Source organism: Trichoderma citrinoviride (genome assembly GCF_003025115.1).
Source record: "Trichoderma citrinoviride strain TUCIM 6016 unplaced genomic scaffold BBK36scaffold_9, whole genome shotgun sequence".
NCBI lineage: Eukaryota > Fungi > Ascomycota > Sordariomycetes > Hypocreales > Hypocreaceae > Trichoderma > Trichoderma citrinoviride.
The window spans coordinates 138,217-157,959 of record NW_020194717.1 but is presented as its reverse complement, the minus strand read 5'-3'; the positions used below and the strand labels follow the sequence as shown (position 1 = coordinate 157,959).

The following is a 19,743-nucleotide window of genomic DNA, read 5'->3' as shown; positions in this document are numbered from 1 at the left end:
ATGACTGGTGTTCTGTGTATATGAAGGCATTTGCGGGGTGTTTGTGTCGTGACATTGTTCGTCTGTCGAAGAGAGGATGGCAATAAGCATCACATGATTCTGATGACGGGGTGACTCTTCAAACGATGTTTCGCAAGTCAAGGCAGCCATGTGTGACGAGGGTTTCTTGCCAGCGCATCTTGTTGCATCGTGGCTAAACTGGAACGAAGGGGCATGATTTAGTGATTGTGAGGAGAGAATTGGTCTGAGAGCCTGCGCAGCATAAGAGGCTTGCCTTTGCTTTGTGTCTCCTGACCCTTGAGGCTGGAATGAGGAGCCCTTATTATGGGTGTCTTTGTGATAGTTGAGCCATGATCATGAGTGGCCGAGTCGAAAGGGAGGGGAGACGATGCCACGTAGTGACGAGGTGGAAAGTAGGGCTGTAAAGAAGCATGCAGGAGACTAGAGGCTAGTTGCGATGCCGGCCTGCTTGTGTACCTGCTGCGAGATAGGAGGGTGGTCTGGCTGGTCTGTGTAAGGCAACTCGATGCTTATACTGGTACTCGCACAGGTGCTTCGCTTTCTAAATTGACTGAGTGTGCCTTGATAAGATACGTGTAACATGAGGGCTGATTTCCCCCCTTTTCCTCTAGATCGAGGACCGAGATTCTGGGGCTGAAGCGGATTGTCTTTTGGCTTTGTGGGAGGGTTGCATACAGATACTCGTGGATATTCCACCCAACGTGCATACTCGTAAATCTTGGCAGACAGGTAATCTAGAGCTTTCGGTCAACGAACCAACTACATAGACTAGATGCACAGCTTATGCGTGACATGCTTTGTTTTGCAACATGCTTGCAGTTACGGGCGATTGCTTTGTTTCACTTTGCCACTGAGGCTGGGCTCGCCTTGTGGAGCTGCGGAAGGCGCCGAAGGTGAGAAGCACAGCCTCGGTTTGGGATGGGGAATGAGACGAGCGCTGAGGTTTAGTGGTGAAGTTTCGGTGGGGGGCGTTCGGCTTCTGCCATGATGTTGATTGTGTTGAAGTTGGTTTAATTCGGTTATGGCGAAACACGAGGTGGCAAAAGGATCCATATAGACTACGAGTACGAGACCACGAAAGAAGAGCGGTTTGGAACAAGAAGAAAGTTTCGGCGAGACGATATACTGATCTTGGTGACCCTACGTACAAGTACGTAGGTAGGAAGAGCAGAGAGGCGATCTTGACGTAAAGGGTTTGGTCAAGTCAATGATTGCCCAGGCTTCCTCCAAGGCTCAACTGCGTGTATCCGATAATCGCTGGGACTTTGGCGCTTCATGGTCAGGTACAGGTACCGGTACTAATAAGGTAATTAGTAACGTCCTTCTACGACTGCTTGTGTGTGCTTCCATCCAGCCAGATGGCCACTGAGACAAGGCATGAACCAGCACTAGTAGACACTGGGAGCACATGCAAGTCATGACAGGGGTCGGGAATGGCGCCCCTCAGAGTCTCAAGGCCCCCTGTGGCAACCCTGTGGGCTAGACTCGGGGTGGTTTGACGACGTCACAGCCCATGGATGCAGCCACATGCTGTGTCTGTGTCTTGGGCGTCGACTCGCAAGATTTGGGCGGCTGGATCGACAATTTTCGTCTGCTTTTTGATTGAGGCTGCTTTTGAGCTGTTTCTATTGAGAACGCAGGCAAAAGAGGGGGTGCGGGATGTGTGTCTACGTGAGGTGACATGACATGCAGCTTGGAGGTCAAAAGTAGTACAGCGGTCATGCACGCCATTTAGCTGTGGGTGCGAGGTACATGTGGTATCGATAAGCGATGCGCCTTGTACACCAGCAGGTTCAAGTTGGTGTCGTTCAGTTGGCAGGCAGGACGAGGTGAGAGGAGAGGGGGAAGGAAGCCGCGATTCAAAATGGGGGCCTTCCTCTGTCTCTCTTTTCCCTTTCTTGTCTCTTCATCTTCCTCCTCCATTCCTTCATCCTCATCTTCCGTCCATCATCTTCCCCTTGACATCTATACCAGCAACAAGCGACTCAACTCTCCTGCATACCGGAGATACTCGATTATACGAGCCAACTGCTGCGCCATCTCAGCCCACTTACCAACAAACTACTCCCGCCCGCTGACCAACCAGCAAGCTCGATCGGCATCCGCCAGCCAAGCAGCAGCACCTATCACGAGGACACGCGAGCCAGACGACCTTGCCTTAAACTTGCCGTCATCGCTTTTAGGTTATTTCGCATTACATAGTGCATGACACATTCCGCTGCGGCCTAACCCGGCCCTGGAAAGACTCCCAAGAACACACAACTGCCGTATCGACCGCCTCGCACAGCCTGGTCAGCTCTCAACTTCGTACATACAACCAGATTCCAACTCGTAGATTCGATTCTCAAGCCAGCATCCAGCTACTCTATATTCTCCCTTCGCCACCGCATGGTAGCTATGAGCGGTATCTCTGTTGTCCAACAAATCGATGCCGTCGACGCCTTTGCCAGGACCCTGTACATCCGCACAACTCAGTCAACTGTCCCGTCCCTCTCGACAGATGTCTCGCAGGCCGTCCGCAACCTCCACCAGGCGCTGCGGGAGTTCCGCATCGAGGCCGCCGATCCCAACTCGCGCCTCAACGCCTCGGAATCTAGTACTTACGTCAAGCAGCTAAACTCCATCATCAAGGACTCCCAGACGACGCTCAAGCAGCTCGAGCTCGTCCTGGATCTGAACAGCAGGGGCGGAGGACCATACGCCGATAGCGCCGCCGAGAGCATCAACGCTGTACAGACCAAGCTGCTTCACCAAAAGACTGTCATCGAAGCGTTTCTAGATCTGGTTCGACATGGTGACAAACCGAGCCGCCGCCGCGGGCCCAGTTTGGATACCATCAAGGGCAAGGTGGATGCTATTGGGCGCAGACTCTTTCGTCGCGACAGCAACAAGTCCTCCACCGGTGATGACAAACTTTGGAGGAAGTTCAAGGCCGAGCTTATCAAGGAGGGATTCTCATCCAAGGTGCTGGATGAGCATGAGGTACGTCCCCTTATAGACGCCCCAAAGCCTAGAACTCTCAGGGCGCAAGTACACCGAAGCTGACTAGAAGACAGGATGTGCTGCGCGCCTACATTCAGGAGATGCAATCAGTCCCTTCTATGAAAGACGGTGTGCCGCCCACCGTCCAAGGGCTGCTCGAGCTGGATGGCACCTCAGTGCCTGCACCCGCGGCCCTGCATGCTCGCCATATGACCTTCCCACTCGACCATGGAAAGACGCCTGCTAGCACAAAGACTGACCGTTTGAGGCCGGATCAGTCGTCTCATCCGGCTCTGGCCCAAGAACTTTCTTACGACCCCCGTTCCTGGGCCTCACCTGGGGAGGCAGGCAGCATTGTAGATTCCTTCACGCTCATTTCAACCCGAGATCTGCTATTGATGGACTCGCTCAGTTCAGATGTTGCTGGCCTCCATTTGAACAGTTCCCCAACACAGGCTGATGCTCCATCATTCCAGCCCATCATGTCCGGAGCTCTACCGCTGCCCGAGATTAGGCTGCCTCAACCTACAGCCCCTCGGGATATTCCCCAATCGAAGCATCTTGGCGTCGAAGGAGCAGCACCCCACGTGTACGGCTCTAGCGCACCACCAGCATATGGGGGAGCGTCGATGCCCCGGTTGGCGCCGGATAGCTTTGGGCGGGACATACCTATGCATGCGGAGTGGACCAAGATCAACCGCTCTCTCGTCAGCCCCGAAGCTCTTCATCGTGTCGGCGTGCGGTACGAAGCTCGTCCGGGCTATGTTGCCGTCTTGGGCCGCCTGACTCTGGACCAAGTCACTCAATACGCCCGTTTGAGCGCGGAGTGTCGGGCTGCTCGGCGAGGCGTGCCTCCTATGACGAAACATCATTCTTATGATGTGACCAGACACGAGCGAACGAGTTCGGAGAGTAGTCCAGATGAGAATTTTGAAAACGATAAGGACTCGGATCGCAGCGACATGTCCGATGCAGACGACGAGAAAGCCTCGGGGAAGAAGGGAGCTAAATCTTACCCCGTCATTGTGAACCCTCCAGAAAAGAGCAAGGCCTCTCCAAGCAGCACTGTCATGCCGAAGCCAATCCTGAAGAACAAAAACCCGAACCATGTGCGATTCGATCCAGAGCCCTACGAGGTCGCTGCCCGACAGGACAAGGATAGTCGCGAGAGTCGAGATTCTGCCTCCAGGAAATCCCGAGACCGCGACGAGAAGGATAGGGACGACCATCACAGGCGTCGTGAAGATAGAGAAAAGAGGAGGCGAGACAGCGACCCGACCCACGACGACAAAAACCGTCGGGACCGTGACCGTGACCGTGACCGAGACCGTGAACATGACGGCCACCGATCGCACCACCACGATCGGGATCGTCGCGATGATCGGAGACGGGAGAGGTCTGCTAAGAAGGATCCCTGGGCCGAGGCTCTCGGCGTGGTGGGCATCGGCGGTGCTGCCGCCAGCTTGCTGGGAGTCTTGGCCGAGGCTGCCATGGGAGGCTGATGATGCCGATACAATCTTTCGACACCCGGACATCATTATAAGACGAGATTTCTTTTCCTTTACACGAAGCTGGGAGCCCCTTGCATGGAATACTGGGCATTTCACTGTTACATGGAACGATTTACCGCTTCTGGGGATCTTTGATCTATTTGCGACTTGTGGAAACCAGGCTTGGTTATTTTCCTTTGTATGAGTTCAATAGGGATATATGAGCTGTATGAGATGGAAAGGATGGAAAGCAGCGGTAGATACCCTGGGCTTGCTGCATCTCATATGAAATGGCTTCATTCTGGCTTCAGGCATTGATAGATTGAATGACTTACGAATCATGACCCTATATGACACTTGCAAGCACAAAATGAGGTTCAAGTGATATCAGGACGATTACGAAAATGTAGTGGCGGATGTCATATGCGTCTAGATTTTTATAGACTTATTCCTTCAGACGCGCTCCTCTATGAACGGATAATTCATCTCACACAACCCTTCTATACGTGCTGGTACCTTATTCAACAGAGGTGTCTATCGCATCAACTCCTCTTCCATACTATCCCACCATGCCGCCGCCCTCGACTCCCTCGCTGCCTCACCAGGCGGTCGTCGCGACAGCTCGGATCTCTTCCTGGGCGTCCTCTTCCACTCCAGCACCCTGATGCTCTTGACCTGCGGCCAGGGAAAGTCGGGCTCATCGGAGCCCTCAAAATCGCGCGCGTAAATGCCGGCCTTCTTCTGCGGGAGCGTCGTGCGCCATGCGCCGCCGTCCCAGTCGAACCGGTGCGTAACGTCCTCGTCGGGCCGCTGCAGCACGACGTGGCCCTGGGCGGTGCGGTAGCGGATCTGCGGGTGGAAGAAGTCTGGGAACTCGCGCAGGAGGTCCGGCACGCGGACGCGCATGAAGGAGCCCTGGCGGGCGGACCTGACGGCCGAGGCGGACTTGAGGAGGCGGGCGAGCCAGGCGGCGATGAGGTGGTGGGCGTGGTCGTGGAGGAGCTGGGCGCGGCGGCGGCGGGCGGTGGCGCGGGCGGCGAGGGAGGCCGCGTGGGAGTTGTTGACGGAGGAGAGGGCGTCGAGCTGGAGGATTTCGTCGGCGAGGGCGGTGTGGTGGGATTGCCGGAGGGAGGCGTAGAGGGGGATGGCAGTGGTGCGGATGGCGGCGATGGCGCGGCCGAAGGAGCGCTGGTTGAGGAGCGTCTTGATGTAGATGTCAAGGTCGGCGAGGGTCGGCTGGAAGTTGTATGGGGCGGAGGTCATGACGTCCCAGATGTGGCGGACATCGGCGGCGGAGGTGGAGAGGGTGCTGGTGCCTCCGGAGTAGATGTTGCGGGTGCGCTTGAAGGGCTTGGAGGCGGAGACGTAGGTCCAGCTGAGGAGGTTGGACCACGTCTCGTACGGAATGGGGATGCCGTAGCGGCGGGAGACGAAGTCGAGCAGCTTGGTGCCGAGGACGATGTGGGACATGGAGCCAAATGCCTCGACGATGGCGTGTAGCAGGCGGGGGGTCGGTTTCAGGGGGGAGTTTGGGGAGAATTCGCGGCCTCCGGAGACTTGGAAGTTGGACGGGTGGGTGCCGGTGATGACGATGCCGTAGTAGCTCTCGAGGATCATCTTCTTGATGGCGTTGACGGAGCTGGATCGGGCAAAGGCGACCATCGAAGTGCACAGCAGCTCTTCATCCATCTCGTGGCCGTAGTAGAGGTTGCGTACCCAATGGCCTTTGAAGCTCCTGTAGCCGCTGCGCGGGCGGAGAAGACGCCGCATGTCCTCGTCGAGCTGGTCCGGTCTGCGGTTCCACGGCTCTCTTTTCAGGGCGTTGATGCCGAATCTGATCTTGTCCAGGTGCTTCAGGCTCGACATGGGCAACGTGTTGTGGTTGCTGTAAAGGTCGCGCGCGAGGAAGGCGACCCGCGAGCGGTCGAACTGGTAGTACGCCGGCTCTACCATGAATCGAGCCTTGATGAAGTCAGACCAGGACTTGGATGTGCGCGAATCTTGCAGTCCGTGAGCAGCCATGGCCGTCCAGAACTCCTTGGCCTGCTGGTAGTCGACCGCTGCTCCGGCGCATCTCATGGCCACCTCAAAGTCGGCGGCTGTCGGGCCCTGGGACGGCGGCGCTCGACTGCGTATCTCCAGCAGGGTTCGAACGCCCTGGAGGGTGCCGTGATGGACTTTGCGCACACCAAACTGGTTCACCAGCATGCCGAGATAGGTGAACTGCGCATGGGCCTGTGTGAGATTGAGGCCGTGTGCGATGTCAGTCTCGGGGACCAGCAGGGGGTCGATGCTGCGCAGGATCTCGGAGACGGTGGCTGCGGGGAGCTCTCGGGCCTCACGAACCGCATCCTCGTGATATGGCAGGTTGACGTCGCTGAGAATGTCGGTCCAGGCCGTAAATTCCCAGCTGATCCGCGACAGGTTCCTCCTCCGGATCGAGTCGAGCAGGACCGCCAGCTCGGGCCGGACACTCGACGACATCATATGCTTTGACAGTAGAGTCCCGTGGAGATTGGGAGTCAACGTGTGAGAGGCTAGAGTGCGCCGGCCTCCGCTTTGCAATCCGCATGTCAATGGCGAAGCATCACAACGTTGGAGTTTGATGCCACTGAGCGCTGTCGGCCTGCTGAAGCGGCGTCCAGGCCAGACGATTCGTCGGGGCCTCATGATGCTGTCCCAAGTGTGATCATCGGAGACGCAGCAGACTGGGAAACCGACGACTGACTCTCCAATCAATCAATTGGCCAGTGCTCGAAGCTCAAGAATCTGGGGTAAATAGTGGCTTCAATGGGGCCGCGGGTCTTGAAGCTCGCAGCGCTATGTGGGCGATACTCTGATACTTGCATACACCCTCGTATCGTGATCCGCCGCGATACAAGCACTTACCCAGCAGCCGCCGAAGATTTCCCACGCCATGGAGGGGCAATGCGAAGCTGCCTGTATTTTTTGACAGGCATTTCAGAGCTTCCAGATTCCACCACAGATCCCCAAACCCACGTTGACGAGCTGCGCATCCGACGAAAGAACGCGAAATCTTATCCCGGCTCAGGCATACAGAAAGCGACTATCGACATACAGCCATGGCGGATGTTGGGGAGGAGTCCACTCACGTGGCCGAGCCGCTCGATCTCGTGCGACTGCTGCTGAACGAGGTCGTTTTTGTCAAGCTGCGCGGCGACAGAGAGCTCAAGGGCAAGCTTCATGTATGCGCCGCTGCCGAGAGTCTGGTTTGACGGAGGATGTGTGCTGATTGCGTGACGTAGGCCTACGATAGCCACTGCAACCTGGTGCTGGGCGAGGTGGAGGAGACGATCTACGCTGTCGACGACGACGAGGAGGACAGTGACGAGGTCAAGGTACGGCAAGCGAAGATCCTCTGCCAAATTACAACTCTGACAATTGTCCAGACAATCAGCAGGAAATCAGAAATGTTGTTTGTGAGAGGTTGGTGCTTCCCTTTGGCTGCTGTGGTGAGGCCTAGCTAACTCGTTCATAGGCGATAGCGTCGTCTTGATCTCTCCGCAGGTTCCTTTCTAGAAAACCTTTAGACATCAATGCAGCAATGATACCAATAACAAACCGAGATAAAGCCAGCGATGCGCACGACGCGAACAAACCATGACTAGCCACTGGAAGCATTTTGTCTTGCCATGGAGCGCGATTGCGGCGGTGACACAATGAACGACCTTGGAGGCGACCGATTCTCCGGCGGATGCTAATACTGACTGACTGATGGACAACAAACCTGTCGAATCTCGCTCTACACATACACGGACCTGCGTGATGCTGGGATACAGTTACTGGTGCTTGTCATGGCAGTGGCATAACATGGTATGGATGCAGAAGCATCGACATCTGTTCTTCAGGAGTGATCAATCGTCTTGTCCTTTACAGGTACGGGACACATCCAATGGCATCTTGATCTACTTGCTTCTCTTGACGGAATCATACTACCTTATCCTCCGGGTGTGCTTTTGCAGATATGTAACTACTGGTGGCTTGCTCTAATTGAAAGCTAACCTCAGAGCTCAGTCGTGTCATCGCCCCGTATTTCTGGGCAAACTGGCTTATCGATAACCCAATCCTGGTCATTCGCCGCCTGTGGGAGGCGTTCTGGCTTGAAGCTGAGCCTCAACTTGGACGGACGGTGACTCCTTTTGCCATGACTAACTGCTAAACCGTTCTGAGCAGGCCGAAGAGTCATAGCCAGCTTGTGCTATTGCTTGTTATATACATCTCTATCATGCTTCCCAGCGTCGTCCCCCTTCCAGATCCTCCAGCTTTCCGGTGTCATTCAGTGCGTGTAAAGCGGGTGCGAGTACAAGTGCAGCTCTTGCACGCTCTCCCGGCATAATGGCGACCAAGGCGACCAAGGTGGCAAAGAGCCACGAGCATGAGAAGCGCAAGGGCGAGTCGGTATGCAGGAGATGATGCCCTATGCAATTGGTGTCACAAACGCTAATGGGACACCGCAGGCCCTCAGCGACTTTGCCGAATACGTAGAACAGCAGCAGAACCTCCGGTATCCCGCCTCGACCAAGAAGCCTGTTCCCGACTCGGCAGAGCACGATGCGGAGCTCGACGAGCTGCTAGACAGCCTCAATCTGGTCGACTCCGCGCCGCGGATCAAGCTGAAAGACCTCGTGCTCGGATCGAACGACGACACGCTGCAGAAGCTCGGGGATGTCATCGTCGAGCGGATAGAAGAGGGCGGCGGAGAGACCGTCTTTGACCTCGGCTTCGAGAACAGCGGCGAGTCTATGCAGCTGACGCTCGACGAGTGGAACAAGGCATATGCAAGGCTGGTGGAGGCTGCGAAGAAGGTGCGCGCAGACTGCCAGCTTCTGCTGACGACCAATGTCGGCGGCAAGGAAGAGGCCGAGAGCACGGCCACCAGCCCACCCAAGGACAAGAGCTGCAGCGGCAAGATCCTGATTCGGAGGATACCGGCCAGGGTTGAAGATGTCATTGAGACGAGGATAGCTGTCGTGGGAAATGGTGAGCTTCTCTCCGTCTATCCCTCCTGTCAAGGGGTTCGTGTCGTGACTAATGTTCGCAGTCGACGCCGGAAAGAGCTCGCTGCTGGGCGTCCTGGTGAAGAACGATCTCGACGACGGACGAGGAAAGGCGCGTGTAAACCTCTTCCGCCATAAGCACGAGATGGAGACGGGACGGACAAGCTCCGTGGGCATGGAGATTATGGGATTCGACAGCCACGGCCAGGTCATCACCTCGGACACCCCGGGCCGCAAGTTGTCCTGGGAAGATATTGGGAAGCACAGCGCCAAGGTCATCACGTTCAGCGACCTGGCGGGACACGAAAAGTACTTGCGGACGACGGTCTTCGGCCTGCTGTCTAGCAGCCCCGACTTCTGCCTCCTTATGGTGGCAGCCAATAACGGGCTGGTGGGAATGAGCAAGGAGCATCTGGGGATTGCGCTGGCGCTCAACGTCCCCGTCATGGTCATCATCACCAAGATTGACATTTGCCCCCCTAACATCCTCGAACAGACCATCAGCCAGGTCAACAAGATCATGAAGAGCCCCGGGGCGAGGAAGATGCCGATCTTCATCACCAACCGCGAGGAGTGCGTCAACACGGCGACGCAGTTTGTGAGCAAGCGCATCTGCCCCGTCTTCCAGGTGTCCAACGTGACGGGCGAGAACTTGGACCTTGTGCGCATGTTTCTCAACATGCTGCCGCACCACGGACACTACCATGCGGACGCGCCATTCGAGTTTCAGGTTAACGACACGTTCTCGGTGCCGTTCACGGGGACGGTTGTCTCTGGCATTGTCAAATCCGGCATGGTTCACGAGGGCGACAACGTCCTCATCGGGCCCGACTCGCTGGGGCACTTTATGCCAACGGCGGTGCGGTCCATCGAGCGCAAGAGGATACGCGTGCAGGTGGCCGAGGCAGGGCAGTCGGCCTCGTTTGCGCTCAAGAAGATGAAGCGGCGAGACGTGCGCAAGGGCATGGTGATGCTTCACAAGGAGGAGGGACAGACCGCCCCCAAGGTGTTTCGCGAGTTTGTCGCAGAGGGTGAGTCGCAGAATGCCTTTGTCATGATTCTTGAGTCTGAATCCGTCCGTTCTAATCTCTCTTCAACAGTTCTTATCCTGTCTCACGCGACCACAATCAAGAAGCGGTATCAGGCCATGCTGCATGTTGGCGCCGTGTCGCAGACGTGTGCCATCATCGACATTGACCGCGAGCTGATCCGCACCGGTGACCGAGCCAACGTGGCCTTTCGCTTTGTCCAGCGTCCAGAGTACATCGCGCCCGGAGACCGTCTGCTGTTCCGCGAAGGCCGCACCAGGGGCTTGGGCATTGTGAAGTCGGTGGGATATGACGCGTCACACCCGCTGTCGAGTACTCTGGACGATGGAGACAAGACGGCGGAGACTGAGAAACAGGCGGCTCCTATAGCGACGAACGATGTTGCGAGCGGGACATGAGACATGGCTGAAGATGAATGCTCTCACGATGTGTTTACTTGTTCACTTGTCTTTCAGGTTGTGGTTTACCCAGCGATAGAGCGATGTGCTTGATTTCTCATCTAGTTTATTGTCTTATATATCATTAGTTTGTACTTGAGGGCATACGCCACGGTTCATTATACATTATTATCATTGGCATCATTCAAGCTTTGACCCATCATGTTCTTTCACGATCCCCCTTTCCAACCTCGCCCTGGGAACCTCCAGCAACTCCATGATATCCTCATCGTCCGCACAATTCCGCTCAACGTAGATCAAAATCGCCCTGGCCTCCACGTCACATCGTCTACGCAACCACCATTTGTCGTGATGCATCACGATGGAATGCCAGTACAGCAGTAGCAACAGCGCGCGAGGGTCCTTTTCTTCGACGAGGGAGCGGTAGCGCGGGTCGATTTGGGTGATGAAGCTGAGGAAGAAGATGACGTTATCATCATTGATGCGGATATTCCAGATGGTCGCTAGGATGGAGCAGGGGCTGTGGTACGGGTTTCCTAGAATATCTTCTGGAGAAGAGGACAGATTGAAGACTGTGTAAAAGGCCTTGGGTAAAGCATCTGGAGGGATCGGTGCGGAAGTAGCAAAATGGTTGCGCTGCATGGGGGTGTTGTCGAGGATGTTATGGAAGACGCTTTCCGGGCGAGTCGGATCGGTGATGGACCAGACGGCGCGCTTTCCGTGGCCCATCTTGAGCCAGTCGAGGTCGCTTGCGGGATCTGGATCGGCGAGTGGCCAAGCTGCGTAAGGGTCTTGCGTGCGGATAGAGGCGAAGGATGCGGCGCCGAGGATGGCTGCGGATATCCAGAGGGCATCTCGGTGGGAGGAGGAGAGGGTCGTCGAGGGGGAAGGGAGGGAGAGGAAGTGGGAGAGGAGGGCGGTGCCATGGTACCAGTGGAAGGCGAGGGAGGACTGGTGAGATGCGGATGGGGGTGTGGGGGAGAGGTGGACGTCGTGGAGGAGGGAGAGGAGGAGGAAGAAGTGGTAGAGGAAGGGGTGCTTTTGATGGTGTTGTTAGTGATGATGTATGCATATGGGTTTATGAAATAAGGGGACGTACTTCTTTGGCGAGGCTGGCCATGACTTTGCTGTAACATTTCCTCGAGGCGGCATTCCCAAGCGTCTCTCCTGTCCTTGTTTGGAAACGGCTGAGAGCGGCGTAGTCTTGTGGTCGGAGGGTATAAGTGCCCATTTTGCCCTGTAGGGGCAAGACGATGGGGATCTGGAGACCCGGCTGAAGGAAAGACTCCTTCAACATGCTGTCCGTCGCATAGGAGTCTGCTTGAACGGTGTGAGGTTTGGTATGCCCGAGATCGAGACTGAGGCTGAAAACGTTTGCGTGGGAGAGCTGGAGGGCTGGGATGGTGCGGGAGTAGTTGCATGTGAAGCCTGATGCGTGGCAGCGGCGACAGGAGGGCTTTGATTCATCGCACTGCGGGCGGCGTGTAAGTGATTGTTTTCATACACACTTCATATCGCGGATTGGTTGGACCAGTTATTACAGTATGTAGATGTCGCTACGAGGCAGAATAGGGGGGAAGAGAGACGAGATGATGGATTGGTTTACCTTGATACTGCGAATCTTGCAGTTGCCGCAGCCGAGGCGAGACTTGCGATGTGTCTTTCGCTTGCGGACTGCCATGATGTCGTTGCTGGTGACGGGGTTGTTCATTGTGCATGAGATGATCCGGAAGTATATGGTAATCGCAAATATGTTGAGTGTTGTTTACGCTTAAGTTGAGCGACAGCTACACCTTGAGGTCACTTGGAGCACGGTATGAGATTTTGATGAAACGAGAGTTGGAGATGGTGTGACTACGTGCGTGAGATCATATGAGCCTTTGTGAAGGATTGTGGCATGAGGCTTTGGGAAACCAATATGTATTGTTTACATAGGTAGTGAGTTATGGTCGGGGTTAATGGAGTTTGGAGTTTAGGGTAGACTGTCGCCGTGAAGTCGAGATGTAAGGCATAATATGCCGACAGACTCAATGAGCAGCCATCGACTCAATGCGAAAAGAAACGATCAATGTCTGTGTGCATACGATTTCGGAGCCTTCTTCACGAGGCAGAGCGATTGTTCATGGTCACTCGTTTTTGGCGAGCCTTCTCACATAATACAACTCCTCGCATACCTGGCTTGAAATCCAACAGTCCGGCGAATTACCACAAAGGGGAAGCAATCTTCAGGTCGCATTCACACTCACAGCTGAACTGCGCATGATAGCTCGTAGCTCATACAAATCTCGCCTCAATGCAGTGACGACTCATCACATACCAACATGATTTCACACCTTTTTTTGCCGCCCACTGAGTGAGTGATGAGTGGTGAGTGATGAGTGATGAGTGACGAGATGGATTCTGACCGGGATATTGACACGACTTGGCGAACGGAAGTCCGGCGCTTCAAATTGCCGAGGACAAAAAGGCCGCTAAGCCGGATTTCGCATTTTTGCGAATCGACGCGAATCGCGAGAAAAAAGCGACTGCATCGTATGTAAGCCGGAAAGAAGCTGGAGGAAAAGCGGCAAAAGGGACAGGGTCCTGGTTGGTGTGCCTTTTCTCTGCTCCACCAGAACTGTTGTTGGTATGGTCGAGGACTGGGACTGGGGGGGCTTTGCCACCTGTTCTGGGGCTCGAGTAAGTTCGTTCAAGTACATGCGATTGGCGTGTTTGGGTGTGCTATCGTGGGTTGTTATTCGGTAGGTGACGACGGATAGGCCGAGCAGAATAATGGCTCATGTTGTTGTTTTGGCGGTCCGGAGAAAGAAGCTGAATGATGTTGTTTACATTTACATACGATACCTACACACTGACACTACAATACGCGCCGCACCACTCTATGTTTCATTGCTAAAGACGGGCCGTTGCAGACAATGGACGCTTTGACAATGACTTTCATGAGGCTCGGTTTCACATCGATCATTCCCACCTGACCAAGACATTCTGCACGTCTTTTGCCAAGGCGATGAGGCGGCCGTGCCTCTGGACTTGGCGATGCTAGGGCTGTTTATCGGTGGCTGGGCGTCTTCGCTTGTACCGGCTTGACAGCGGTTGCTAACATGGATGTGCGCCCGCTAAAGAGACGCGCACTGACCGTGTAAGAGTTGGGGATATTGCTTGGCAGACGTCGTCATCTTCTACTTATACTCTTGACGATGATACTGGTAAAAAGTGAGAGTGAGAGTGAGAGTGAGAAGTGAGTGAGTGAGACAGAGGGCCGGACCGGTGTTGGCGATGCTTGTGTGTAAGTAAGACAGTCCATGCAGTAGCTGGCATCGTCAGCAAACTGCCTGTTGGAGGCTCATGACCCTCATCAACACGAACATGGCATCATTCATCCCATCTGTCTCTTATTACCGAAGTTGATCCGTTTCCGCCGGATTGCCCTTGAATCAGTTGTCCTCGGCTCCGCAAAGTCCCCATCGTCAGAATCGCCTCTGCCCAATAGCTGCCAGCCGTCTATCGTTGTTTCCGAGCCGTGTGTGTTGTCCCTTGTGTCATGTTAGTGCCGGCCGGCGAGTGGATACAAGGCATCAGGAAGCCGAACAAAAGCAGGAAAGAGGCAGAAACAGGGAAAATTAGAAGACGAGACCCCTGGGACTAGAACAACTATTTTGTGGTTCGCCGCGGTTCCCAGCGGTTCCGGATGTACGATAGATATTGCTAGTACGAGTACTACTACTATCACAAAGGAAGAGAGAAAGGCCTGGACTTTTCCTCTGCTGGTTGTGCGTTTCGGGTCAAGGAGATGGTCGGAGAAGTGAAAGCTGGGTTGCGAGGCTATTGCGGGATAATGCCTGTCTTGTCTCTGCTGCGAGTAGATACGAGCGTGTGATAGTGAGATGATGTCAGGTCCTATTGTTGGAGCGAGCGAGCATGTAGGAATGATCATGGGATATTCTTCCTCATCAGGCCCCTGGACGGAAGTACTCCGTCTGATGGAATCGGCGAAAATGGCAACCTCGGCAGGTAGTCCGTAGTATGAGGTCTTGCTAATGTACCCCGTACTCTGCTAATCTTGGGATGTTACCACTCTGCATGCACACTCCGTATGCGTACATGAAGCTATTTATGCGTCTAGAGGACGCAAGACTCCATCATGTCCGTGGAGTATAGTACTACTACTACGTATATTGCGCTCTACTACGCAGTCCCCCTGCATTTAGAAGGCGCCGTCTCCCCCTTTTTTAATGAAGATGGGCAGATAGACGCTCAGAAGGTGAAGCTTGCTTCAGGTGAAGGTTCATGCTCAGATAAGGGCTGAGGCTACAGGTGTTCTGGGAGTATCGCCCGCCACGGGAATAACACAAAAAAGAGGCATTGGTCGTGCGACATTTTTTGGTCTGGCCTGCTGTGCGCCCCCCCAGGCCCTTAGTAAGACGTTCAATGTGGGACAGGGCCTGTGAAAATGCCCGTAGTCTAGGACGGAGAACGGAGTATCTACGATGGGTGCCTGGGCCACTCGCTACGTTCTGTGAGACGGTCCGTGATGGCTTCATCGAGTGAGAGTCGTGATGTTCAGACGATAGAGGAGCAGTGATAAGCTGTTTGCCTCCCGTGGCCATGTTATCGATCGAGGGATGGCAAATGGTGGTTGACGTAGTGTTGATCCGGCACTTCACATGCACAAAACTCGTGTTCAAAATTTTCTCTTGCCTTCCCTTCTCATGTCAGTGACCGGTGATCATGAACTTTGTTGCCTTCAAGGCCAGCCACCAATCCAGCCGCCCTCGGACTGGGCAAAGTCAATTGGCCAACGGAGCAAGCCGTGTTTCCAAACAACGCTTTGTGCCACTGCCGTGCCCCAAGTTTTAGCCCGTTTGTTCGTTTTTTTTCTTCTGTTTCTTCTTCACGTAATACGTCGATGTGAGGTTTGGCTATCTGCTAGTAGTAGTACGGGACTTCGAATCTGCTGGTGGTTCTTGATGTAGGGGGCGTGAGTCTACGAGGCAAAAAGACAATCGCCCCTTTTGCTATGGCCCAACTTGCGTCAACACTTTCGTGCCTCGATCGTGATGCTCGCAATTCGGCAGACGATTATCCTGCCATCGTCTCATCACCGCCCTTCCTGATTCTCTCCCAAACGTCTCTCTCGCGCTCTTGCTCTCGCAGTATTTTGGAGTACGGGAGTAATCAGTCATACCCGTCGATGGCAATTAAATCACAAATCCACTTTGCGACTTGTCCCCCCAAATCCGGCATGCCGGCGCCGCGGTCGATATCAGCTCTAGCCTTGAAGCAATAGTCTGGATCAGTAATTCCTTGTCTCGTACACACGCACGGATGTTCCTGTTCGGCCCTTGGGGGGGATCCTAGCGCGGCTCTGACGGGCTGTGGGGGAGCTGGTTTGTCTTTGTCCGTGGAGGTTGCTTGCCTTTCGCTGAGCTGGCTCGCCAGCTTCGTGCGTTTCGTATAAAATTCAGTAGGACGATGATGCATTGAATGCTCGAAGGTCGAAAGGGGGAGGCGATGACAATGTCAGTAGTCATCAGCAGATGTGTTGTCATCCCCCTTTTTTTCCAATTCCGTTTCTATTTTCTGTTCGCCGGATTGCCGTTTCACCGTCTTATTCGTGTTTTTCGACTTTCTTTACGCCGCGGCTTTAATCGGGAAACTCCTGAAAGTGGCAGGGCCACAAGGCGCGAAATCTCCATGGACATTTTGCTTGCGGCTTGACCCATCAATTCGCGCATACAACAAGCAAGATGATTTGCCTCTTCTTCCTCGGCGAGTGAGCGAGCAGGATCCCAGGACCAGGCCAGAGCCAGCCAATTGATGCCCCCTGCCAGCATCAGAAAAAGCCGCGGTCGGCACTAGATTGAACCGGCCGATCTGATGGATCCTGGTCTAGCTTCAGCCCCAAGAGACACGCCCCCCCCCCTACCCTTGACCCTTACCAACCCTTGACCGATTGCGCTTTACGGGTACATGTCGGTAAGCTCTGCTTCTCCTGCGCTGGACAAGTAGAAGTACGATGCCTTACTGGGGAGGTAGCAGTCGCCTCGCCTTGTCGGTAGGCCAGGTGATGTGTTATCCGGGGAATACCTGCCTGGAAACGGGCTCGCTTGGGGGGAGACGGGGAAGTTGTGGGAGCAGTACGGAGTAGGTAGGTAAGGGGTCAAACGATTGTCATTGTTCCCGATGCTGGCTCATGGTAGTAGCTGATGGAGAGGCCTTGGGGCCTGGATCCGGGGTTCCATTGCGTCAAGAGGTGATGGCATGATGCTCCCAGTACTTTGTATGTATCCAAGTGGTGGCGATGGCTCCTGAGTCGGCAGCAATCCCGGCTTTGGTCCGTCTGGCTTGGGTGCCTCGAAGGATGTAGATACGCAGATTATTTCCAAGCGCTCCAGAGCTCGAGCGCTGCCATGTCCTTCCAGCTCCTATGTATGAAGATGTTCAACGTCAGGTCGCGCGAATGAAGCCGTCACGATGACCTGTCCCGATTGTCGATTCTCGTCCCGACGATTGTGGTACGCCCCCCTCCATGCCCCCTTCACTTTCGGCTATCGAGAATCCAGCAAGGGATCTGCGTGGCCTAGACGATGTGTATGGGTGTCCGCAATGGTGTGCGTGTACGGGCCTGTCAATACTACTGGAAATTGTGAAAAAAAATATAAACAAGAAGGATAAGAGTTATATGCAATGATCGTATAGAGAGCTTGACCATCTCTTGTTCGCTACGTTACGCCTCGAGGCGTCGTGTTGGGGTTGATTTGGACGAGACCAGGTTGGTCATGTAGCGCAGGCGGAGGAATCGAGCTGCGAATCGCTTGACTGATAATCACCAAACGGTTTTGTTAGCGTCGCGTGACAATGTCTCACTGGATGACGTGCATGGTGCATTCGACCATGGAAATTGAAGCTGGTAATAAGAAAGGAATTCTCAAATTGTGATATACCTCTGGAGCGGCCCATGGGAGGGCTGCCGAGCGACTTTTGCGCCTGCTTCCACAGACGAGCGGTCCAGCATGTCACCAGCAGATCCAGGTCCTTTTCGTCCAGCATGCGCAGCAGCTTCAAGCACGGCACGGATGTTGCTGTTCCCGCAGCGCTGTCTGTGTCCGAAGCCCCAGGTCCAGAGGGGCCGGCATCAGCAGAAACCGGTGGAGGCGTAGCTGCGGAATCCTCCATGGCGACGATGCGGCCGCTGTTGTCCTTCCAGATCACCTGGTGCTGATGTCGCCAGCGATCCTTGAGCCCCGTCCTGGCCGTGAAGTGTCCCGGCGCAGAGCACGCCGACCATCCCATCAGCCCCGGCGCCATCTTGACCTCGCGATAGCACCGGGCATCGCTGGCCCGGCCGTCAATGACGACGCGCCGGGGCGCCGGGGCGTACAACTTGACGTAGGCATCGCGGAAGAGGTAGATGTCGTCGTGGCGGGTGCGCAGCCTGGCGCTCTCGTCCCCCGGCACGAGGCGGTACTTGACCTTTTTCACGACGTAGATGAGCGAGGTGGCCTGCAAGGGAGCGGCGCTGAGCTCGTAGTAGACCAGCGACGGGTTGGTGGCCGAGTAGACGCAGCGGCCGTCGAGGGCCAGCGAGAGGAGCTCGCCAATGGGCAGCTGGACGCGCGGACCGTGGTTGGAGACGTCGTGATATGAGGGGGGAGCGTGCTCTCGTATCAGCGGCGGCATCGAGGCTGTCTTTTTGGTTGTTTGTACGGAGTAGTGCTCGGTAGTCTCTACAGCTTCTATGGCTGGAGCTTTGGGGGTCCGGGTGGAAGCTTGCTACGGGAGCTGCCGACTTGCTGCCGCGCGAATTGCCGGCATCAAAGCTGTTTTTGGCGGTAGGCGGTCCCGTCGAGCTGATCTTCTTCTTTCTCTTGATCCGTATGGTTGCTCTCCTCTGGCTCGTTCGCCTTGCTGCAGCTAATAATACACTTCCACACTTCAACTTACATCGGACGCCCCGGCCGGGGGGCCAGGAGCGATTATGTCTACTTTTGGGCAGCTGCCGTAGCCTGCATCTTAGTGCAGCACAGCTGATGGCCAGCTGCGAGAGCTGCCCGCCCTGTTCGGGGTACGAGGCACATGTATAATGATGATGTCTGCCCGCGCTGCTCCTCAGTTTATCGGTGTCTGTATCTGTAATATCTGCATGGCGGTACGGTGTAAGTGGTGCGGGTACGACGGCTCAGGCATCGCGCACGCCAACGGCTATGGCGGAATCAGCGGCCAAACGGCGGCTACCGGAGCAAAATTGCGACCGTGCCGATCGGCAGGTACGTACCGAGCGGCGAGCGCTTACAGGTGCTCTGTACCTGACGCTCATCGCGGCTCGAAGCCTACAGACCCGTACTGTCTACTTCAAAGGCTCCATATCAGTCCAGCACGGCCAATGGCTAAAAGCGCGCACGCCCTGGCAGAAAAGGTACGAGTCCCCACGTAGCCGTTCGAGTGTCTTTGCATGTACCTTACTCTCCGAAGGTCCCTTGAAGCTTCGAGTTGAAGCCCGTCTCTCTCGTTCAGCCCCGTCGCGTGAGCTAGACTGTGCGCCCGAAGCAGCGCGCAACGGCGGCCAAAACGACGCTCTGAAAGGTGCCATTCCCAGCAGAGAGCCCCGGCGGATGGCTCTGTGAATGTCGTCTTTTCTTCGTGCCATCTCCCTGCATTCAATGGCAGGCTGTTGCTTCTTTTTCTCGCGTCAGCCGCGAGAATCGCCAAGTCGCCCAAGCGAGACTTTTGTGATCGCATGGAAGCGCTAGAAAAATGCAGCGAAGCCGCCAAGTTTGCGGGGCAG

At 55.2% G+C, this 19,743-nt stretch overlaps 6 protein-coding genes across 6 annotated transcripts; 3 read left to right on the top strand and 3 right to left on the bottom strand.

Moving 5' to 3' along the window:
* Window positions 1-2,409: 2,409 nt before the first annotated feature.
* BBK36DRAFT_1203927 (hypothetical protein) lies at window positions 2,410-4,505 on the top strand (the record flags this gene model as incomplete). The annotated part of the gene is made up of 2 exons (XM_024897288.1): window positions 2,410-3,003; window positions 3,078-4,505. 2 exons carry the CDS (start codon window positions 2,410-2,412, stop codon window positions 4,503-4,505), a joined length of 2,022 nt encoding a protein of 673 aa, XP_024748349.1.
* Window positions 4,506-5,027: 522 nt separating this feature from the next.
* On the bottom strand, window positions 5,028-6,977 carry BBK36DRAFT_1142046 (hypothetical protein; the record flags this gene model as incomplete). Its single annotated transcript, XM_024893494.1, has 1 exon — window positions 5,028-6,977. One exon carries the CDS (start codon window positions 6,975-6,977, stop codon window positions 5,028-5,030), a length of 1,950 nt encoding a protein of 649 aa, XP_024748348.1.
* A 599-nt stretch (window positions 6,978-7,576) lies between these two features.
* On the top strand, window positions 7,577-8,033 carry BBK36DRAFT_1169810 (Sm-like ribonucleo protein; the record flags this gene model as incomplete). The annotated part of the gene is made up of 4 exons (XM_024895367.1): window positions 7,577-7,699; window positions 7,760-7,852; window positions 7,904-7,940; window positions 7,993-8,033. 4 exons carry the CDS (start codon window positions 7,577-7,579, stop codon window positions 8,031-8,033), a joined length of 294 nt encoding a protein of 97 aa, XP_024748347.1.
* Window positions 8,034-8,849: 816 nt separating this feature from the next.
* Window positions 8,850-10,958, top strand: BBK36DRAFT_1169809 (P-loop containing nucleoside triphosphate hydrolase protein; the record flags this gene model as incomplete). Its single annotated transcript, XM_024895366.1, has 4 exons — window positions 8,850-8,912; window positions 8,972-9,494; window positions 9,556-10,542; window positions 10,612-10,958. The coding sequence occupies 4 exons, from the start codon at window positions 8,850-8,852 to the stop codon at window positions 10,956-10,958; spliced, it is 1,920 nt and encodes a 639-aa protein (XP_024748346.1).
* A 180-nt stretch (window positions 10,959-11,138) lies between these two features.
* BBK36DRAFT_1203920 (hypothetical protein) lies at window positions 11,139-12,669 on the bottom strand (the record flags this gene model as incomplete). Its single annotated transcript, XM_024897287.1, has 3 exons — window positions 11,139-11,996; window positions 12,058-12,429; window positions 12,565-12,669. 3 exons carry the CDS (start codon window positions 12,667-12,669, stop codon window positions 11,139-11,141), a joined length of 1,335 nt encoding a protein of 444 aa, XP_024748345.1.
* Window positions 12,670-17,685: 5,016 nt separating this feature from the next.
* BBK36DRAFT_1121387 (hypothetical protein) lies at window positions 17,686-18,638 on the bottom strand (the record flags this gene model as incomplete). Its single annotated transcript, XM_024890821.1, has 2 exons — window positions 17,686-17,777; window positions 17,903-18,638. The coding sequence occupies 2 exons, from the start codon at window positions 18,636-18,638 to the stop codon at window positions 17,686-17,688; spliced, it is 828 nt and encodes a 275-aa protein (XP_024748344.1).
* Window positions 18,639-19,743: the final 1,105 nt, after the last annotated feature.